Consider the following 17,213-nt stretch of genomic DNA (forward strand, 5'->3'; position numbering starts at 1 on the left):
CCTAGATCTTGTGTCCTCTCACACCTGTGACACTGAGTCACACTCAGGTGCCCCTGGTGATTACGTCTCTAAGCCCTGCTCAAAATGAAAGAGGAGTCCATCTCCCTCATCTCTGCCTCATTGGTCAGTTAGAACAGAGAGCAGCTCTTTGAGGACCGCTGGTTATCGCGCAGCATAAAGTCACCTAAACCGTAACATCTGTCTAACTTTCAGACAGCAATAATAATTAATTGAGAGTCCTACAGAAATTGGCCAGCATGTTACTTGGTTAGCTGGTACGCTGGTTGTTTCTTACGTCCATTCATTTTTGCTTGACTTGCTTGAGGAGACTTGTTTACATTGCTTCTCACAACAGATGTGCTTTTTTTCTTGTTCTTTTTCTTGTTGGTCATTATTATTACTCTTGTTTACGTTTAACTTATCTTTAGCCCAATTTTGCTTCAATTTGGTCATGCTGTTTCTTCTGCTTGCCTGCCAAAGCACTTCAATCAATTATTATCATTTTGACTTGTGGTTAATTAGTCAGCTAAATAGTTGATTAAAGACGATTATTAGGTTAACAGGCACACGTGATGCTATGATTTTACGAGTTATGAAACAGATGTTGGAGTGATATGTTTTCACGTCGTGTTTCAAAAACACAGCATGTGAGCTAGTGTGCCAGAGAGGCGATAAGGTGTCAGTAGAAGCTGAAGGGAGGATAAAATATGCCATAAAATTAAAATGCAGACAGAAACCTGTGTCTCTCATTTTTCTATGCTGCTAATGTTTCATTAACGCTACATGCAAACAGATCGATTTCCAATGTCACGTCATAAGGAGTGATAAAGCATCAGATGCTTCTACTGTAGAGAGAAACTAGTGTCTCGCCATAGCAGTAAACATTTCTGTTCATTGTTATTCTGAGGTATAGCTCAGTAAAAGCAGAAAAAAAAGAAGTGACTGTCAGAAGTGGTTCGGTATAAGCTTCAAAACAGCACATTGTTCATTTCTGTCTTATTCAGGCTTTCAAGTATGCCACTTAAACTTAAACACATTCTTTTTTTCTTGATCTGTCAGGATATTCTACTTGCCTCGCCTAACAGCAGGTCAAATAAAATAATTGGGAGCGTAACGTATTTGTGTAGAGAAAATGTCAAATCCTGGGTGCGCTGTGAAATCCCCTGAACACATCCACCTGAATAAAATGGCACACGGTGCATCAAGTGCTGCCTTGACTATGTTAGCTTGTCAAAGTAGCTGTCAGCGTACCATGAGCACTCCAGGTTTGGAGCTGAGTCTACTGTAACGTTACCTCTCCCCTCACTTTCCTCACTTTTCTGTCTGCGATCCATGAACACTCAGTAAAACTAATAAAATATACAGCAAGGGCAGTCATCTAGTTGTACCTAAAAGATGACAGATAGAGGAAAAAAAATACATAATTCAGATTCTTTGCCACGTATGTTTCAATGTTTCTTCGTTCTCTTTTTTCATTTTTTTTCCTTGGATGCGCTTGTTTCTCAGACAGGGTGAAAGATGCAAGACCAAGAAGGAATGTTAAGTAATATTCAAATATAAATGCAAAGTTGGCAAGATGAAACGTAGTAAGGAGAGGTTGAATATATTTTGTTGTCTTAATAAAAGCTGCCAAGTGGAGGAAACTTGTTCTGGTTTGTAATTCAATTCAAATAGTAATTATGTGCAATCACAGAAGAAAAACACAATTCTTTACCATTCCATTAAGCACCAAACCATTAAATGTAACCATGTTAAGACTTATATCTAAACTAGCGCACCTGTTCAACAGAGATCTGCAACAAATTTGATAATTAATGTCTTCTTTTAGCTATTCTTTGCAAGTCTACAGATTTTTGGACCAGTGGTGAGATTGGACTTTATGTCACCTTTTGTGGCCCGAATGACAGATTGAGACCAGATCTGACAGGTTAGTCAATAAATGAAAAAAAAAATCATTACTTGCAGCCCTGAAAATATCTTTAATCTTAGAAACCACAGGTAACCTTCAGATTTGGCAGGTTTGCAACTTCTCGTGATTCATGTGTGACCTTTGGTGAACAACACAAAACCATTTACTATGTCACTTTGAAGAATCCCTCACCTGGCAGATGAAGTAATCAATATTCACATTGTAAGCCAGTCATGTGATCTTAATAGTCTTTGCTTTAGTTTTGCTGTGGCCCACTATTCAACTGTTTAATTTAACAATTGTATTCTCGAAATTGTACAAAATGTCACTTTTTTAAAGTTTTTGGTGATGTAGATTTCATCTTGTCTTTTAGCAATCCTTGTAAAGGACCCATTGGAGTTATATTTAGACACGTCCCACAAAAGCATCATTTGTCAGTATGCCAGAACCACATTTTAACCCCAAAAATTACACAACAAAGCAAAAACAACACAAGTCTTTTTTTGTGCCCAGTCTCAATCAAAGTTAGACTACGAAACATGCGCTGGAGTGTTCTTGGTCCCTTAAAAGAGGGCCGTCACCTCGCCCACCATCTGACAGTATCTGATAATGTGGGAATAAAATGCTTTTAATGATTCAATCTCTATTCTGGAAACTAGAGACTAGACTCTGTTCCATTTTGCATTAGGCGATACTTGAAGTCCTTGATCTGCACCTGTTTAAAAGTTTCCACGTCTCCACCTAATAAAAAGACAGACAAAACGGCAATGCAAGAACCTACTTAACACTGCTTCCTACTGCAGCAAACACATAGTCATTAGATTAAGATGAATGAAATCTATGAAAGAACTCAAATGGCTTTTTTTCCCCCTCTCAAGTAAATACTTCATAGTAATTGGACGTGATTGTGCGAGTTATTATCATTACAATCCACCTGTGTGGGTCTTTGCGGGTGACACAGCCAATCAAAAATCTATCCCATCTCCATGGAAACACGAGCTTTTGTCTCTGTTGCAATCACTGTTTTTAAAAGAGAACTGATGTCAATTATAGCCTGGTAGATGTGAGCTGAGCGCAACAAACATTCATGAAGGCAGCCATTGCTAAGCAGGCAGACTCATCATAGAGGCAAGCCAATGCCAGGATTCATTCTGTGTCTGCAGCTCTTATTATTTTCGTCTCATCTCAAATTATCAGGTGCATCTGCAACAACAGATAACTGTCCTGTTGTTGTTTCAGCTGGGAAGCTGTGAAACTGTCTGCAATTTCAATCTATAACTAGTAGGCGAAACAAGTTATGCGCCCTCATAGTTAAAGCAACTATAAACTAGGAGTGACGTTTAAATGCATCATTCATATTACCACTGTTATTATTGTTATTATTGGCATAAGAGTTGTTTACTTGTGCCTCATATCCCTATATGATGCATAATGGATATGTCAGCCCTGTGGCAAAACATTAACGACTACCCTGCCAACTTTCAATAATAAATGACACAACTGCCTGAGCGGCGAACACTTCATTTGCCAGGAAAATGACGAACAGCGCTGAGTGGATGCAGCTATGTGTTTGACATAAGACACCGACATCCCGTCAGCGTGGATTAAAATGTCACCAACCGTTACGGGCTTCTACAGACCTTGGTACAAAGTCGTCCGCCTTGAGCTATTGGTTTCAACATTTGCTTTTATGCAAAATAGATCAAGGACAGGGACAGTCGGGGTGAAAGCTGCTGGCAAAGGACTCGCTGGGACACGAGAGAGGGGAACAGAAAGGCGATCATAGAGCAGAACGGAAGTCAGAGAGAGTCAGTAATGTTCACTAAAGATAAATATGTTGAGCCTACCCTAAGGATTCAAAAATGCAAAATAATTTAATTAATTAATTAAATAACATGTAATATTAGTGTGACACCGCTGAACTGAAGCCCTTCTACCAATTACATCGCAGCTTTCGCCTCTATCGCTGTCAAAGAGGAACCCACAAAGCCCCTTACAGATTTGTATCTTTCTTTTTTTTTTTTCAGTTGTGCTCGACAGGAACCTATTCATCAAGTCAGTGTGGCGCTTGCTCATTTGTGACCTCACACCTTTGGCACGCAGCATTCGTCAGGGACAGAGTGAAATCTACTGACTGTGACCGCAGACTTTTGTAGACCTGTGTTCAGCAAGGCCACAGTGGTTTATCACACATATAGTTTCTTTTATTAAAGGTAAGAGAGATGAAAAAATACAATTCCTAATGTTGTTACAGCAACCCAGCCCTTTCCCAGCACCACTGTTATTTCTGGTTACCAGTGTATAGTCCACTGTTGGGTTTTGCATATGTTTTGTATGACTCTTTACATATCAGAGATACAGATAAGGGCAACAAGTGGTGTTTTTTTTCTCATGACGGGGGTGTGAGCTAGGATAGAGGAAGTACTCCGATCATTTATGTAAGCTCGGCATCAGTGAAAAAATACTCTATTTTATGTTGAAGTCACCATATAAAACTTTGGATAGTACACAGCTATTATCAGAATCATATACAAAGAGAATCAGTTTAGTTTAGGTTGAATGAAGTAAGTAGGGTTTTATTTGTGGGAAACAGAAGGAAAGTTCTGTAAAAGCTGAGGTATTTCTTCCTGACATGACAAATCCCACCTGCCTGAGTTTTGAGACAAACAAGCAGAATTATAGATTTGTGGCATAATTGAATTCTTTTCCATAATTCCTTCTTTGAAATACCGCCTTCTTATTTTAGTCCTCCTTTCCCACAAATCTATTTTTAACAATGTTTGGCCGAATGGGGATCCGGGAAATGTTTCTCTAGCACAATTATAAAAGTCGGTGGCCCACAATAGAGCAAACAATCAATTTTCTAGATTCATTCTTCATAGTTAAATATTATCCTTTAAATGCCACAGTCCGCACAAGCCCACAAGACTCATGCTCACTGCCTCTTGGTTACTGCCTCGCTTCTCACTACTCAGCCGAGTTTTAAAGTGAAGTTACAAGGAGTCGAGCGGTTAAATACTAATATATTCATTCTATAGTTCAGCCTTTGAATGTCCAGATTTACCTCTGCATTGGAATGAATTATATTGGGCAGGCACTAACTGAGGCCGTTTTCCCTGAGGTCAACTCTATTGTAAAGGATGATGGCTCCCTGAACGTTTCACCGCTGAATCGCTTGCCCTTTCACAAATCCCATCAGCGCCACAGTGGACGCTGTGTTGCTGTTGTTGTCACCAACTCTTAGTTTTATGAAAGAAAAAAAAGAACCACATGCTGGTCAGTACTACTAAAAAGAACCTAATTAAACGGACTCGGCAAGCACACCAGAGCACACAAAATGACATCGATGTGACATGAGTGAATCATGCAACATAAGTCCCTTTCATTTATCCTCTGTGAATGCTATAATGGTTTATAAGATGTACACTTCTTCATAGATTAGGCAAAGTTTTATAATAACGGTCTTTTTAGAATCATTGTACCTGTGGTTTCACAGTATTTTAAGAATACCCGTTTTAGCAGCGTGCATGTGTGCGTTTACCTTCCATGACGTACACCAGCGAGCCTACATCGCCCTCCTTAATGATGCAGCTGTCCTTCCCGTACTCGACAGGATACATGCAGTCCACGATCTCTTGGATCTGCGACAGCTCCAGGTTCTTCATGAAGTCATTGTCCAAGATGGCCTCCTTTATCAGTTCCTTGGACCTGGAGGCAAAGCCAAGCAATGTGAGACAGTCACTGTACAAGCACTGACTTGTGCATTCTTCATTGCAGAAGGACAAAATGAGACACAATAAGAGGTTTTGCAGGCGCACATCTCAAATAAAAACTGTTCAGCATGCCTCTTATTTCCAAGGCTATTTCATTCTAGCTTTAACGGCTCAGCGCCTTTTCAAAAACATACCCTCAATTCAAATATGTCAAGGTGAAACCATCTCACCCGCCTCCCTCCCCTGAAAATTCTGAGGAAAGTCAATAAATAGCAAAATCAATGCCTAATGGATGCAGATTATTTCCATTCAGGGATTTACTTCTGAAAGCCAACTCGGCTTTCGGTTTGCAGAGTCATTAGGGCATTCCGCAGGTAAATAGTTTCTGCATTAACTATGCAACTGTCGGGAGAAAAGGTAATAAAGTGCAAAGCTAACGCGTGGTTGTCAAGGTGCAAGAGTGCTTGTCAGGTGGGCTGAAAGGAAACACAGGGCAAACGGAGAGGCAGGCGACATTATGAAAGGAGACCTGATAAATTATCTTCTAAATCTAGCAGCATGCAGTGGATGCAGCGCCAGAGGAGAGTAGAGATATTTGTTCAACAGGTGATAGCAAATCTGAAACCTGAAAGCAAGCATCAGTGTGACTGTCTGAGAAAGGTAGACGCGTTGAAAGAAGTCTGACGCGGGCCAGATCGCGAACAACGAGTCAAGATCACTCATTCACCGAAGCATCGCCACAGTTCCATTTGCTCAGCTGCACGCTGTGTATGTGCTTCTCTGGCAGCTAAATGAATGAGGTTATGTACCAGGGTTAAACCATTAAAGAGACCTCTCACACTGAGAAGAGAGGCCAATATCCTAATTCATAAAAAAAATCCACAAAAGCAGCCCACTATGCCCCGCAAGTAGTATTCAAAGGCACTGGGGAACTGCCTCTTGCCTTTTTTTGCTCAGTGCCCTTTTCAGAAACGGATTTCTTAGTGCATTGTTGATCACCTGGAGAGCTCATTGCTAAAAGGGCAAATAACCTAGAAGGCATTTATGAATCAGTGCTCCCACAACACGCAGGCTTCTCTTCTCCACTGCCAGCCTGCAGCAAAGTCCTCGCCAAGGAACAAAAGTGCATAAACAAAACTTCAAATTACAACATCAACAGTGCCCTTTTTTTTTACTTCTTTCAGATTTATGTTTTTCAACCTGTCTGTTATTTTGGAACAGCAAACTCTACAAACCTCCTCTGCAGATTCAAGTGTATATGAGGCCATGTTTCACTGCACAATGAGTGTTTTATTTCTCTTTATGCTGAACTTTTAAGGTCACTCAAACGCTTCTTCAATAAATCCTCAAACACATTATTGAGTCTGGGATGAGACAGTGGTGCTGTTTCAAATTTCTTTTCTTTTTTTAAATGCCAAAACACTTAAAAGAGCGATGCCAGTCTCTTCTCAGAAGCAGCTACCATTTGAGCTTTCACCAACATCTGCACATTTTATTGCACTGTTTTTACACCAGCTGAATTATTAGCGGGGCTCTAATAAATTGTGCTTTTCATTCATGACCATGAATACCAAATTAGGGTCTGAAGCCTGTGGATTCCGACCAGCAATGCTTTTCACACTCGCATATAAACGTGAGAAACTAAATTACCAGAGAACAACATTAGCTACGTGTCGTATTTCACTGGAAAACCCAAATAACGTTTTGGGGTTTTTTGAAAGCACACAAAAGAACCTTAATTCTCACATGTGGCCTCTGGATTTCTATAATCTTAAAGACAAAGATCATGTATGTGCATTCCTATAGATGTTCCACGATCCCTATACGTGTCATCTCTTCTCAAATTTTAGATCATTTACAGAATAACAAGAGCAACCAACCAACGCGAGAGGCTTCAGGCTAACAAGCTTCCAAATCCACTGGATTTTTTAATAGACTTGAATCGTAAATGGAGCTGCTCTAACTGAGCAACCTGGATTATAAAGAAGTTGTTTCTGCCCTTGAGAGTCTAAACATGCTGCTGTGCGAATTTTAAACAGGGAGGATTGAGGTGTTGCACTTATTTTTTATTCCCACTCCACAATCTATGTTCAGATCTGACTCCTTGCTCCTTGAGTTGTAATTTTTTTGGGGGGGAGTTGTCTGCAGGAAGAGAAGATCTCATTAGTTTGAAAGGAGCATAGTAATGGTGTGAAGCGCAGTTTTTTTGGACTGATATTTCATAATAGATTTCATTTTATGAAAAGACAGCACACTTTACGCATAATTAACTCGAGGCATTTTCACAGACTAACTTAAACAATTTTAGGAGAATCGAGCCAGGATATTGTCCAGCTCACGTGTAGCGTGCAACAGAAGATGATCTGCTTCTCAGAGCTGGCAGCACTCCTTTGTATTAGGTGAGGATGCTGCATGAGTAGGGTGCGCAGGTGGCAGGACATATGACAAATGACAGTGGTTTCACTATGACCTGAGCTATTCTCACCTGGGAGCAATTAGACGCTACATGGCCTTTGTGAGCTGGTAGAGACCACTTGAGGTCTGAATCTGACATTTTCACTCACACATACAACTGCACTTACCTGTCAAAAGTTTGGACACACTTTCTCATTTACTACTTTCTACATTGTAGATAGATGCTGAAGACATAAACATATGAGGCAAAATACAGTATATGGAATTATGTAGCATACAAAAAATGATAAATAATTGTAAATATGTCTTATATTTTAGATTCCTCAAAGTAGCCACTCTTTGCTTTGTTGACAGCACTGCAAACCCTTGGCCTTCTCTCAATGAGCTTCATGGTGCAGTCACCTGAAATGGTTTTCACTTCACAGGTGAGCTTTGTCAGGGTTCATTATTGGAATTTCCTTCCTTGTTAATGGGGTTGGGACCATCAGTTGTGTTGTGCAGAAGTCAGGTTAGTACACAGCTAACAACTGTTAGAATTCATAGTATGGCAAGAACCAATCAGCTAAGTAAAGACAGACAACAGTTCATCATTACTTTAAGAACTGAAGGTCAGTCAATCTGAAAACTGAGGATAAATTCATGGAGTCAACGGCCTCAGAAATACCAAGTTAACAGCACCTCAGATGAGAGGCTAGATAAATGTCACACAAAGTTCCATTAGCAGACACATCTGTACATCAGCTGTTCAGAGGAGGCCTTTATGGTCAAATAGCTGCTACAAAACCACGACTAAGAAAAAGCAACAGCAGAAGAGATTTGTTTGGGCCAAGAAACACAAGGAATGGACATTAGACAAGTGGAAATCTGAGCTTTGGTTTGATGAATCCACACTGAACCAGCATGGCTACCACAGCATCCTGCAGCGAGATGCCATCCCATTCGGTTTGCTTTTAGTTGGACCATCATTTATTTTTCAACAGGACAGTGACCCCAAACACACCTCCAGGCTGTGTAAGGGCTATTTGACGATGAAGGAAAGTGATGGAGTGCTGCGCCAGATGACCTGGCCTCCACAGTAACCTGACCTAAACCCAATCGAGATGGTTGGGGATGAGATGGACCTCAGAGTAAAGGCAAAAGGGCCAACAAGTTCTCAGCATCTCAAGGAACTCCTTCAAGACTGTTGGAAAACCATTTCAGGTGACTACCTCATGAAGCTCATCGAGAGAATGCCAAGAACGTGCAAAGTAGTAATCAAAGTAAAGGGTGGCTATTTTGAAGAATCTAACATATAAAACATGTTTTGAGTTATTTCACACTTTTTTGTTTGCTACATAACTGCATATGTATTCATTCATAGTTTTGATGCCTTCAGTGAGAATCTACACCATAAATCATCATTAAAATAAAGAACCATTATATGAGAAGGTGTGTCCAGACTTTTAACTTGTAGTGTATGTCAGTTACATCTACCATCTACAAAAGTCCAGGCCTGCAGTACATGTGTGAAAAAGGCTCAACAGGAACTAGCTGGAAATCTTTTTTTTTTCCAAGGCTGACCTCCAGCCCACTGGAAATGTGCCTCATTGACCCTATTTCTGTTCGATTTACACCCAGGAGATTTAGGGCAGACATGATCGTGGCCATTCTTGAGCAACATCTTCCAAATCCAACCCTTATGAAAACATCTGCCTCCGTCTCCTTTGTGAGAGCGATATATTTTCTTTCATCCACTACAGAAGTTTAGACTGAGCAAGTTCAGTCTTCCTTAAAAGGAGAAACTATGCTCTTTAAGGAGGAAAAAAAAGGCATGGCAGAAAAGTGGGAGAGGCCAGGAGAAATAAAAGTCAGAAAGAGGGAAAAGAATGGATAGCATACGAGTAAAGAGTGCTCTATGGGCCTTGTAAAGAAGATAAAGAGAGGGGAGAATGAAAGAAAAACACAAACACTTAGCCAGATCTAACAGATATTATCAGTAAACTTCAGTAACAAAGGAAAATAAAGAGTTAGTGAACTTGTTTTAGCCCACAGTATAAATTAACATGCACAAAAAAACAACAACAACAAACTCAATCTAAATGAACTGCTTTTCTACAGAAAAATATAAACTTCTCCAAATTACTCAGGCAAAGATGTCCAAACTGGTTGGACATCTTTGCCTGAGTAAGATAAGAACAGTGCTCAACTAATAAGAGAACAAGCGCAAAAACACACTACAGTCATTTGCATTCAACACTGGCTGTTTTTCAATTATTATTTTTTTTTCATCTCTATGCTTATTAGAAGAGCAATATTAGAGAAAATGCCATTCTCTAACAAATGAGGAGTGTGAAAAGGTGTGGCAGACGTTTAATGGAAAATTGAAGCTGTCGCTGAGAGAGGCTTGATGGAAGTTCAAACAGCCTCATTGTAATGAGTTAATTTTTAGCTTTCCTTTGAGGATCATCATCAGAAATTATTTAAGAAACCGCTGCCACTCATCTTTTCTTTCTTTTGAAATCTTGAAATAGTCTTTTCCCATCATAATTGATATTTTCTTAACTGGAGATTCTCTCTGATCTGTTCCAATATTAAATCACGGGGTAATCAACCACTTTTTGAAGTAAAGTGCTAAAAGTCTTGACAAGAGTCTCAAGAAAATCACTTAATGAAGTCTCAGAATTACGCCAGTTATTAAAAGAATTGGTCACTCTGGTGTTTTCCTCAGCTAACCTTCCAAACCAGTGTTCAGGATCTCAGACAAACAAAAAAATACACATAAGAAAAGAGCGTTTTGTGTGCTTTCACAAACCCAGGGAGCTGACAGGTATAACAAAGACTAATGGCTTTTTGCTGCTCAGATAAATAAATCCCTTCATTTTTTGAATCTTCTTTGATGAAATCTTTGTTGTTGAGTTTGTTTGCGTGTCAGTCGAATAATGACATTCGTATCTGACGTGACTGATCTCACTGTAAAATCTGAAGGCTGTAATCTTTTTTCCTCTTAGGCTTAAAACATCAATATGAGAATAGAAAAAGATAACTTAGCTCCAGGACTCGTAATATTCCAATCACTTCCATAGGAATGATCCCTTTTATTTATTTTTGGGAACTCGAGTATCCCGCTAAGCATTTAGGGCAATATTTTCTTTTCATTAAATTCAATATGTGCAGTTTTTAATATGTTTAAAGAAATGTTAGGTAAATATTCTCCCTGTCAACCAGGGGAGTGTTGATTCATAATAGCTCAACCTTTAAACCAACAGAGAGATGGATTACTTCACAACAGAAGGCAAATTTAGTGCCAGCCTACATTTAAGATCCAGACCTCCTGTTTCAGACCACGTCGAGCAGGAGAGCCGTATTTGCGTAAGAGTTTGGAAAGACAGAGGGAGTGAGAAAGACAGAAATCATAAGGTAAACATGCACAGAGAGCCTGTTAAGACTGCCTGTCACAGGATCACAGCTTGTATAAAACAGGCACTGATACATTACACAGAGTCCCCACCACCAGTTCTCCAAACCGGGATGGCATGCAAATTCTCCCTCATATTTGACTATGATCAAGTTTATGTACAGTCAACTTTTGATCGTTATGTTGCTCATAATCCTGCTCATGGGCGTCACTAGGGACAGCTTCACGGATTCTTGAGGTTTTAATATTTGTCTCATTTTGATAGTTGAAGATATCGTGTCATTGCAAAAACATCCGCTGTGTGTGTGTGTGTGGGGGGGGGGGGGTCTTGGTGCGCGCGCATGAGTACGTGGAGAGCACTGCCTCATTATCCCAGTGTGCGCTACAGGTGAAGTACCTGCTGCGCCACACGCATCATTACGCACAAGAATCGAAAAGGTGACAAAGACTGAATCAATTCAGACGGAAGCATGACAGTGAATGCAAAAATATCGAGCATATTAAATATAAAGACTGTGGGTAGAATTTGAACACCTACTGCTGGCTTTTGGGGTAGAACGGTAGGGTGACATGGCTAAGATCCTGGATGTCGAAGGCTGTGGGTTCGGCCGAAATTGCCTGCCTCTTCGTTCGCTGCTGCTCTTGCAAGTCGTTCTGCTTGTGGACCTGCTGGGTCGCCGGTTTGATGACGGAGCGGTATTTGTCCAGCTCGTTCTGTAGTCTCTGTATCAGCTCGTCCTTCTGGTCCAGCTCCAGCTCCAGCTCGTCGATGAGGGCATCCCTTTGGCGCAGCTCCTCAATCTTCTCCTGGAGCGCGTACTGGAGGTCGCGCAAGGTGCCCATTTTAATCGGCGACAATGAGCGACTTCCCAGGAAGTTTATCTCAAGGTATGCAGCCGAGTCTTTATCCTTTCTGCTCTGCCACGCGGCTCACAAACTTTATTCGTCATGAAAAGCTTGAGAGGAAGGAACCCCTGTCTCTGCTGTGGCTGATTCTGTCTGTCAGAAGCAGATGTTTGGGGATTAAAAAGAACGTGGCACGCGATCGTCAAGGTAAGCACAGAAAGCGTCTCAGCCACAATCATGCAAAGTTTACCCTCTCCCTCTCTCTCGCTCACTCCCTCCCTCCCACGGTGCTGTGACAGCGGAGGACCGTCCTCCCCGAGTGCGTCAGGCTGCGACCCGGTGAGAGCGCATGGCGAGAAGGGCGCCTACAGGAATCTGAAGCACAGTGCAGTCTGCCACTCCAGAGAGAGAGAGAGAGAGAGAGAGAGAGTCTCCCATGAAGCCACTGCTCTAAGAACCATGTCATCATACCTCGGCATCTCACCCTGAGGCTGCGTGTAACAAATAGATGAGCACAGGAGCCTTAATAGAAGTTGAAGGTGATGGAAAACTTAATGAACCTCGGTGTAAAAATATGAATGAAGATGTTTTCAATATTTCATTTGAACCTGAATGTTGTTTTTCATGTTGTGTTGGGTGTGAAGAAAATTAAACTTTCCCCAAACCCTTTTCTGAATTAAATTTTGTTGCAAAATGAAGTCAGTTTGCTAAATTTCATATTTTTAAAAAAGTGTCAAACAGCAGCAGCAGAGACACACAAAAAAATGTCAGAGCTAATGAGGCGCAGCTCCGCGTTTCTCATCTAATCTGGTGTTGTATGCACTCCGAGCGCCGCTGGTGCCTGTCCACATTATCCCAATGACTCATCCGAAGCTCAGCGAACAGCATTTGGCCTCCTGCTCTCTGGACAAATTCAGAAGAGGATAAAGTGCCAAGAACAATCTGATAGGATGAGGACTTACTGAGGCTGAAATCGCAATTACTGTGCTGAGAGGATGAAGCGTCACCGGCTGACAGTGAGGACAAAAGCGAGGAGATTTCTCGGACTGCAGAGATAGGTGTTTTTGGTGCGGTGGTTTAAGACATATTTTTCCCGACAAAAAACATGTAAACAAACCGAAATGGAGACAGATGGTCTAATAAAAAGATCTCAGCTGCCCTCTTGTGGCGGCTTAAAGGATCAACGCAGACAATCAAGAATGAGGCATGGCACTGCTCTCCAGGCTGAGGATGATTGTGGACATTAAATCAGCATGTAGTGATACTGGATCATGAGAGCATTAAAATGTAGGATTTGGGGGATGTATGCGATTAATCGGAGGAATTAATATTAGTAGTATCACTCAAAGTAATAACATGTAGGTCTGTGATTTTTAATGGGTAATCGGGGTTTACAAAGATCAAATGAAAATGTATTGAAACTGCATAGTAGCATGAAAAATGTTCTTCAGACTGTGCTTAAATTGCTAAACAGAGGCTGTTAAACTCGCCTGCCATGGAGAGCAACTTTGGGTCTCGTGCCTTGTAAAAGCACGAGACCCAAGCATAGTCTGGATGCTCGATATGAAAAGCCATGGAGTGAACCGTGAACCCTGCTCTTCCTGCTCTACTACCTGAACCGCAAGCTACAAAGCACAACAGAGGTAATCTGTGAAAGTTGAACATGAGAGGAAGACCTGCTCAACAACCAGCAAACCCAACTTTCTGTTTAAGTCATTCATTGAACCACAACAAAAGAAAACCATACAAATAATCCAATGTAGCGCAGTATTCTCTGAGCTAATTAAAAAAAATCATGGTTTATATTATCTTTGTTAAGGGATGGGGGCAGACCACAGAGCTTAAGCAGCAGCAAAGTTTGCTTCATAGCACCTGAAACTGCAGACGTCCGGAGATTTCAGGTTCGATGTTGGAGCCCCGCATCTTCCCATCAACAAAAAGCCCTCCCACTGTCCTTCAAAGCACCTCTGCGCTTTAAATTTCACCTCTCTAGCCATTCAAGTGAGCCCCTTTCCTATGCGGATCAATAGAAATAGGATCCGGAGCTCCATGCTGCAGTAATCTGAGGAGCGGGGCGGGCCGCCGCCTGGTGCCACGTCCTGATTCAGTGGGGTGCGCGTGTGTGGTGGTGGTGGATGAGGGGGGTCACACCGTCTCCTACTCCTCTGCGGCGCACAGAGGGGTCAGAGACCCCCAGCAGCTCATGTGGGCGCCTTCCACCAGACCCCGGCAGCACAAAGACTTCATGTCACTGCCGTTTTGCACGTTTTCTAGGTTTACTTCCGGTTTATCCTCAGAGCGCATGGGCACATTCCCGTCTGTCAACTCCTGCAGCCTTACTGTGGCACTTACTGTTACTCAGCAGCTGAAAATAAACTCATAATTTGATCACTTTGAGACCGAGCCATGCTTCCACTGGAAGGCTGACAATTTGATGGAGATACTTTATTTTTAACTTTAATGTAGCTCGTTTGCAACTTTTTCATCCCTCTAAAGTTGGGCTGTCTTGTGTTTGTTTGTCTGGGGGCTCTCCCTGCGGTTGTTTGCCTTTGAAAGCGCAGCGAGCATCCGTTGATGACTGCAAATGAGGACTTTCCTGCCTGCAGTTTATTAATGCAAATGAAGATTGGAAATAGTCTAGCCATGTTAATATTATTAACCCCATTGTCTCTTGCACTAAGCGAGTCAACAGGCTGATGTCTGCTTGTGCGTGTGTGTGATGTCAGTGTAATAAGTAATTTATTCTGATGGGGTTCTGATGATAGAAAATGAGGTGAGAATAAATTAAAAGAAAAAGTTCTTTGGCTAACTTTTTGGTTTTTCGAGTAAACACAGCAAAACCAAACTAAGCAGAGTAGGACTAAATAAAAATGCAGTTTCTTTTATCTATACAGACATCATACCTCAGATGAAATCCTCAAAATAAGGATTGTGAACCTAAAACGAGCACCTGAAGGTGATGAAGGAAGCATATGGCCAAACAAAGCGTTTTCTAATGGAGTATTAAATATCCTCAGACATGCACTTCGGGTCCTCAGCGTCCAGCTACTAAAAGCCAATAATGCATCGCACTTCCTCCTGTCTGTGTCCCGTGGGGCTGCCATGATGGATCTGATCAATTAGGAGCTCTTTCTAAAGCTTGCCTTGGAGCTGCGTCATCGGCCCGCAAGAATGGAAGTGCTCGTCCATTCATGGCAAAACTCTGAGTCTCCCATTTAGAAAAAAAGAAGATCATAAAGAGACAGAAACACTATGTGGAGACAAAGCACAGAGGAGCCTCAGTGAGCCGTGTGTGTCTGAGCCTCTAGTTTTTGTTTTTTGTCGCCACATGTATTCTCCTCTCGAAACAGAGTTGTACATCCTCGTAACGAAATGCTGATGAATAGTTTTTATGACCAGAAAAAATAAACTCAGAAGAAAAACACCCAGAAAATCTTTTAAGACGGGACACAAAGCAGACACATGGGCGCAATAACAGAGCAATAAAGTACGACCGCCTGCGTAAACTGTCTTACCAGTCGGACTTGGCATATTTTCGAAACGCCTGCCTTGACAGGTCCTGGTGCGTTTGAGGTTCCGCGGAGATGCCCTGCGCCCTGCGGGTCCTGGGTCCAATAAGTTGAGCGCTTGGCAGAACAGACTGACATTTGTGTAATTTTCTCTTCAGTTCTTGAATCTCGTCTTCCCGATCGGCAAGCCGCCTCTCCAAGTCCCTTATTCTCTCCTCCTTTAGCAGCAGGATCTTGGCAAAGTCGTCCTCCAGATCACTCATGGCGAAAATCTGCGTTAAACTTTGTCGATATTCTCCCCGAGGTGGACAGAACGATTAACTCCCAATACTCGTTTAGCAGGTTTGGGGGAGGAAAAAAAGAGATCACAAAAGATCCCCGTCTAAAGCGCGCAGGGTGATGATGCTCCGACAGTCCCCTTCACTGCGCACTTGTTTATTTCAGAAGAAAAGAGCAAAGCAGCGTTCAAATCCGGGAAACGGACGATTGATGGAGCAGCGCTGCGCTACAGTCCACCAAGCCTCCGGGGAGCTGCTGATGATCCTTCATTGAGAAACCAATTACAGCAGCTCTTCCTCTCAGAGGACGCAGAACTGGGCACTGGAGAGCCGAGACAACTCCTGTATAGTTCAGCCCGCTCACCCTGCAAACACACCACAGAGGAAGCCCAGTGCTGCTGCTGGCTGCTGTCAAATATTTGTTTACCATCTGTCTGCACAACCCCGACCCTCCCTTTGCGCGACAAAAGCGCACACATCACCTCCTTGACCTAACCTATTTCAAAAATCAATTGTCCCACACTCGCTTCACGGGGCAGTGGACCCGGTATGATCGATCGATCGATCGATCGATCTATCTATCTATCTATCTATCTATCTATCTATCTATCTATCTATCTATCTATCTATCTATCTATCTATCTATCTATCTATCTATCTATCTATCTATCTATCTATCTATCTATCTATCTAAATAGCAATTGATGCAATGTTAGATATGAATAAAGGCTTTTTAAAGAGTTTGCACCTAAATTAAAGTTAATTACAACACACATTCCAAAGTGGGTTGCTCTAATGATGAGAGTAATCTGTAATTACACACTGTGGCACCACTGCTTATCACTTTTATCCTGGTTGCACTGTGAAGACTGGGAGTTCAATAATAGATCATCACTTCTCTCACTCTAATATTAATCACTGAAGCTGGACAGCCATTTCTAAGCACCATTTTTCATCTTACTGCCTGAGCGTGTTTCAACTGAATGGATTCATTGAGTGGGAAAGAAGAGGGGAGCTCATGGGTGCTAGGGGGTTGTTTCATTAAGATTCTGAGTTAAAAATAGCGCGAACAGATCTTCACTTTGCCGGCGCAGTTCAACATGTCTCACCCTTGACTATTGCTTGCCTTCTTATTATTCCAAACGGCTC

The 17,213-nt window shown here is 41.8% G+C and overlaps 1 protein-coding gene across 2 annotated transcripts in view; it reads right to left on the reverse strand.

Annotated features, from left to right (window-relative positions):
* Window positions 1–16,408, reverse strand: part of LOC113035556 (cGMP-dependent protein kinase 1) — a 100,114-nt gene extending 83,706 nt beyond the window's left edge. The window contains exons 1-2 of one of the 2 annotated variants that reach the window (XM_026191190.1): window positions 15,793–16,408; window positions 5,451–5,617 (exon numbers count right to left, since the gene is read on the reverse strand). In XM_026191190.1, coding sequence (XP_026046975.1) covers window positions 5,451–5,617; window positions 15,793–16,049 — 424 coding nt within the window. In that variant the 5' untranslated portion in view covers window positions 16,050–16,408. Of the gene's footprint in view, window positions 1–5,450; window positions 5,618–11,969; window positions 12,587–15,792 lie in introns of those variants that run through there. The other variant, XM_026191189.1, reaches the window with a different exon arrangement.
* Window positions 16,409–17,213: the final 805 nt, after the last annotated feature.

This window comes from Astatotilapia calliptera, chromosome 13, assembly GCF_900246225.1.
Source record: "Astatotilapia calliptera chromosome 13, fAstCal1.2, whole genome shotgun sequence".
Classification (NCBI taxonomy): domain Eukaryota; kingdom Metazoa; phylum Chordata; class Actinopteri; order Cichliformes; family Cichlidae; genus Astatotilapia; species Astatotilapia calliptera.